At 44.2% G+C, this 6,109-nt stretch overlaps 1 protein-coding gene across 12 annotated transcripts in view; it reads right to left on the reverse strand.

Annotated features, from left to right (window-relative positions):
* The window catches only part of stxbp5l (syntaxin binding protein 5L), a 133,328-nt gene continuing 127,219 nt past the window's right edge, over nt 1–6,109 (reverse strand). For all 12 annotated transcript variants that reach the window (XM_085434781.1, XM_085434784.1, XM_085434782.1 and 9 more), the window contains 5 exons: nt 4,986–5,349; nt 3,563–3,728; nt 3,312–3,423; nt 2,683–2,903; nt 1–2,459 (listed from right to left, as the gene is read on the reverse strand). In XM_085434781.1, the coding sequence (XP_085290907.1) occupies nt 2,418–2,459; nt 2,683–2,903; nt 3,312–3,423; nt 3,563–3,728; nt 4,986–5,349 (905 nt within the window). In that variant the 3' untranslated portion in view covers nt 1–2,417. The remainder of the gene's footprint in view (nt 2,460–2,682; nt 2,904–3,311; nt 3,424–3,562; nt 3,729–4,985; nt 5,350–6,109) is intronic.

Consider the following 6,109-nt stretch of genomic DNA (forward strand, 5'->3'; position numbering starts at 1 on the left):
TACATCAATCAATGTTTATTTCAATTTGCTGTTGCATCAACATATTTTCAGATCATTTTTTGTCAAGTAATTTCTATTACACCAGTATAATATCAAGAAGAACAAAAAGTGGTAGAATCCATTTAAATAAGACAAACGTTGCTGCCATCATTGAAAACCAAGTGAATGCCTCTTTAACATACTACAGTGTGAAGAACTACATCGTTCCTGTGATTTAGACAGAGCCAGAATACCAGATACAGTACCAGCAGTAACAGGTACAACATATACGAGAAAATATCCCAAGAATATACTTTATTTTTTATTTTTTTGTTTCACCTTTCACCCAAGATTGAACTGTACAGTTAATATAAAAACTGAAAACATAGAAACCGAAAACCTTCTAACAAAACACCCTGTCAGCAGAATCGGAGTTTTTTTGTCATTTTTTTGTGTATTTTGGTTTTGTGTTGTTTTTTCTGCACTTACACAAAACTCATTGACGGTACAGAGATAAGAGAGAACGACATTATTAGTTTGCTGTGTTTTAGACACCCCGTTGAACCAAATCCAGGTAGCCTGGCTGTAGGATTTCAGGTGAAGTCGGTAAAAATAAACGCGTGAAGGCCGCTCGAGCCTCAGGAATGTGTCAGCCGCCTGACAGGAAGCAGGCAAAGATGATTAGCAATGCAGATTCACGTGTTCCTCTTATTGTTTCAGGCTGTGGATGTATGTGCTGCCGTGCACGTTTCACGCGGGCGTGACGCCGCCACGATCAGCATAAAGGTCTGATGTGTGTGAGAGACGGATGCCGGTTATCCCGCGTTTGAGTTTTCAGTTCAAAATACAGACAAATACACAAGTACAAAATATCCTCCTCACTCGATGTTGTTCGTCCTTGTCGTGTGGCTACCCACTGGCACGTAACACAATCACGATGTGATACACGACGACCATGTATCATGACACGTTTGTTGTTTTTAAAATACAAAAGCCTTCGTTAAAGAGGCCGTAACCATCAAATATAGGACTGCGACACAAGGATATCATAGTCACAGTCATCAAGAACGATATCGAAAGGAAGAGAAACCAAAACCGAACGAACGCCTTCATTTTTTTTTCACGTACTCGACGGCTGAACATCACTGGAAAAAACTGTCACTTCTCCCGAACCGCTTACTGACAAACAACTCCTCTTCATGTTCCCATCACGAAGACGGTGACAGTCACCACGAGTACTGCCTGTCATTATGAAAAGACGACTGCTCGGGTTGCACACCAGAATGCACCAACTGCAGAGTGAGGTGGAGAGAGATGTGAGGGTGTCGTTCACGTTGGCTGCTCTGGCTGAGGGAGGGTGTGGTTCTCTTTCTGCCTCACTCACACTTGCACACGCGACCTAACGTCGCGCGAAGGCAGCGATAGACTCAAAGATCAGGGACAACTAAAACACGCCTTCATATGTTCACGGTCACCGTTCTCTGCTGTGAGCCACAGGAAACCCGGATCAGCTCCTCCGTGGTTTTTATGGCACGTGAATATAAGTTTGTAGTATAGATATAAACACACTGACCGCAACACGCTCCCACACCCACGCCTTCTCTCGTGTTCATTTCACGGGTTTGTAAGTTGCAGCAGCTGAAAAGTGGAACTAGATTGCTGAGAGCTGAGTGTTAATACAACTGAGTTATATTTCATTTGCACTGTGCAGCCCAGAGTACGAACAACGTTTTAGCGGTTTTTAAGTGTGTGTCGACAAAGTTAACTGTGTGCGTTTGGTATATATAGTGTGTGAAGTAATATGAGCTGAGACTAGGGAGTAAAAAGAAACATTAAAAAAAGGGAAAGTAACACAACTTTTGGCTTAGTAGCAATGCAGGTATACGTTTCCCTTTTTATATATCATTTTTTGTTAATATCTCAAAAAATAGAAAGTTTTTCATAATTTGTGTTGTTGGCTTACATCATAAATAAAACGTCTTTTTATGTTTGACTCTCATGTTAAAGTAGCATGCTGCTTTTTAATATGGCAGTTGTATATTTTTAGTCATTCATTGCTGTTTCATGCATTTCTTGTTGGTTTCTTAGTTTTTGACTATCTACACAGTAAGGTCCAGAAAAACTGCACACACACACACACACACACACACACACACACACACACACACACACACACACACACACACACTTCCAGTTCCATCTTCAGACCTTCAAATGCCGCCATCTCCTCACCGTCCTTCTCGCTGCAGGTCTAGACGGGGAACTAGCCCGTCCTCATCACTCAGCGATGTGACAGTGTGTGCATGAAGCCAAGCCAGAAGCCATAAAGACAAAGTCACTGTGCCTCTCTTTGAATGCTTTCATTTTTGAAGTGAAAGTCCCGTCGCGGCATATCGTTCCCAGCAGCATGAGGGCAGACCGAGGCCCCCGTCCTGCTATTAGAACTGGTACCACTTCTTGTCCTTGCATTTCAGCATCAGCTGGAAAAGATACAAAAGGACATCTTCTTAATGAGAAGGACTGAAACCTTGAGAGCATTTCTTTTTATTGCATTGGGGAGTAAATTATTGATTTGCCAACAAGAGAATCATTTAATAACCACTTTTGTTGGCTTCAGTTCAGTTTTTGTTAATGTCTCAAAATCCAAAGTTGTACATTTAGATGCTCTTTATATTTTCACATCATGTTATGTTTCATTTTCACCTCATGAGCGTGCTTGGAGAAGGCTTCTGCACTAGTCATCATTAGGGCGGTGCGCTCCTCCAGCTCCCCCAGCCTCTGGCCTCTCTCATCCAGAGCAATGCGCGCCCTCGCCAGCTCGCCCACCACTCCACTAGCGGCGACCTTCATGCCCTCCACTCCTCCCTGTCCAGGGATGTGCTGCGCAAGACTCCGAGAAGCCTTCCCAGCCGCAGCCTCGCCGACTGTTGGAACGAGACAGAGTGACAGGGGTGTGGAAATCAAACGCACCCTGGGGTTCTTCAGACACGCCTCCTGATTTTGCCAACTGACTGTTTGTCATTGTTTGCCAACATTGTGTGCTCGCTCTGACTGCGATTGCCTCGTCTGATACAAGTTAAACTAGTCTGAGTATTTTCAACTTAAGAAAACTTTTAAGGTGTTCTCACATCGCCCCGTCTCACTGCGCGACCTCTTATTGGTTAGAGCGAGTGCTAGTCTCACAACCAAAGCCACAAAATCAGCAAGTACATCTTATGTAATCTGCCATGTGCAGGCTAAAGACATTCATGTCTTATTATTAGCAGTATAATATGGTGTCATGCATTCTTGAATGCTTTATATTAAGAAAATAATGTAGACAGACAACGCACAGAGCTCTTCTCTGTCAAAGGTGTGGGCATTTCCTCCAAAGAAGCCTTTTAAAAATCCTCGGTTCTGGGCTTCTGGTGTTTCTATTGGTGTAAACAGCTCTCCCAGCATTTCCTGCAAAAAAAAAAAAAAAGAATTTTAGAAGTTGCATGAAGGATGTAATCAGAGAAGATGGCAGATAATTCACTGGCCATCAGCAACAGACGGAGGGGATGATTGCCAAATGGCCAATTTTGCCAGCCCTAGTGCTGACCTGCAGGTTATCGCACATCTCCTGGCTGTATGTAATTCTCTGGACCTCTGTGGGGGAGCTGAGATACAGTGCCTGCCCCCCATTGGTGAAGTAAAAGGTTCTTGCAATGCGCATGTCTGTCAGAGGCAGGTAATTGACATCCATGAGCGGTCTTAAGCTGGGCAGACTGTGGGCAGAATGAAAGAGTGAAGAAAGGTAAGAACAGCTGTGTAATAATTACTGAGCTTCAAAAGTAAACTACACTGAACATCAGAATAAAAAGAAAGAAATCATTATTATGTTTCTTTTCTAATCTTTGGTAACAAAGCAGCTTTTCATAGGCTGTAGTCTCAGAGGTAAACTGCACGAATCCGGTCTTTAAGTCTGACGTCATTAGTCAAACGAACACTGCGGCATCACTGAGAGTTACAAACTGTCTAAATTCTTTCACCTTTAATAAAATGATCAGCGTTGCTGCTTTACCAGGTGTAACAATTCAGTTTAACATCCATGAAAACAGGATTTATTAAGTTTAACAGAGTTAGAAGTTAGCAGGAAGTTAGCTCGCTAGCTTCCACCTAAACATGATGTAGCATGTTCTGACTGAGAGATTTCTGGAAAATTCAAACGTACAGCTCTGCTATCACTTCCAACATAAATGAAGACAGGAAACTAAACAGCAGTGACGTTTGTAGGGTTACTGAAGTTGGGCTAGCTGCTATATAATGATGTGCTACGTGATCACTAGCGACACAGCTATGTTAGCATAGCATAAACAGTGAAGCTGGAGGATGAACGCTAACTTCTTTCCACACGATAAAAGTTAACGTGAGGGTTCCTGATGGTTGGAGACAAATGCAATCGCATGGCAGGATGCTGTAAACGGACCAAACTTCAGTCAGGAGAACAACTGAGATAATCCATCCACAATACGAGGTTAGTCATTAATATACTGCTGCAGGGGCTGTAGCTACATCGTAAGGGTTTAAACACTGAGCTTTAAAATGAACAGTGGTGGTAAAAACAGAGAGAGTTTTTTAGGGGCTTGTTCAGATTAACTAGAACAAGATACAAAACATGTTAAAAACACAGCAGCCTTAATAAACACAGTAGTTTGGACTCGGAAGCAGGTTCATCACATCATCACTTAAAGACCGGATAGAGCCAGACCATTCAGCATCCACCCAGTGAGTGGCCCTTGCATAGAGTCACATGTAACTCTCAGATTTCCTCTGCACCAAAACGCTCTCACTGACCGGTTCAGATTAAGTATCCTTACCTGTGAAAAGGAAAAAGCTGCTACGCAGCCACGTTCAGCTTAACAGTGCAAACACAGAAATGATAGCTGCGCTGACAGAGCAGGCTTTAAAGCAGGCCGCGCTACAGCGTGCGCAGATTAAAACAAACATCTAATAACAGAGAACTCGAGCGGCCGTGGTCATACCTGAGTGTCATGACGTGTCCGTTTGCACAGAAGCAGGCGAGGCACACGCTGTTGCACACAGACACCACGTCAGCCCTCAGCACAAAGGACGACTCTGTGATGTTGTGGACAAACAGGCAAGACTGCGAGGGCATCAGGAACACTTTGGCCTGCCTCTCAGAGCACACCACAGCCAAGTGTCCGTCTCCGCAGGCGTCCTGGGAGGACGATGGCGAAAAGTGGACCAGCTTGCGCCTCCGCAGTCGGTCGGGGTCCTCGGGGGCGTTGTGGTCCCGCCAAACCTCATAGGGGGGCTGGATGAGAGCTCCCATGCAGTCCAAGAAGCTGAAGCGTAACACAGAGCCCTTCAGCATCAGCACCGCTCCTGTGAGTGTGTGAGCAGGAGAGGGACCCAGCACACAGTGGGAGAGAAAAGTCTTTAAAGCTCAGCACAGGATGGAAGACGGCGCTAAGCGTAACATTTCAGTCAAAAAGATGCGTCTATGTTCTCACGTGGTCTTTAAAACTGAGCATGTATGTACAGACCACTGCTGCCAGAGTCCTGGCAGACCTCTGCTGTAGGTCTCTTCGAGTCAAAGCGGGGTCCTTCCTTTCCACTGTTGTGATTTTCCCTCTAATACTGCCTGTAATATAACGTTTGTATAGGTATACAAAAAGGACTGAATGATACAAGGCAAGCTTCACAACCTTGTACACTTAACTGCCTCACAAGTGCAACTACTGGATGCAGTAATACATTACTGACACTTTTCAGATGCTGCATTTACTACATCGGACGTTATCCAATAGACGCCCACAGGAGCACTTTGGAACGAGAGGAAACAATCCTTTCTTCTTCTCTCGAGTGGATCTGTGACCTTCCAGTAATAAGCTCGCTTCTCATAAGTTTAGTCTCAAGGGAAGAGCTGCTGCTTCAAAGTGACTGGAAATTTGGCTATATTGATGTTTTTACTTTGAACGGGAGACCTTTTTTTCAGGAGCAGTAATGCGTCTCTGAGTGGCTCCGTTTTGTGTAGACTGTAGAAACACTGTCCACACTCTGGAGTACAAAATCAAGCCATTTGCAAAATAATGCACGATGCCCATCAAAGTTTCAGTGAAAGAAAATCACGTGTAATTGAAAC

This window comes from Copadichromis virginalis, linkage group LG16 (assembly GCF_057382275.1).
Source record: "Copadichromis virginalis isolate Kocher_CV1m ecotype Utaka linkage group LG16, C_Virginalis_male_GT1.1, whole genome shotgun sequence".
In the NCBI taxonomy this organism is placed as follows: domain Eukaryota; kingdom Metazoa; phylum Chordata; class Actinopteri; order Cichliformes; family Cichlidae; genus Copadichromis; species Copadichromis virginalis.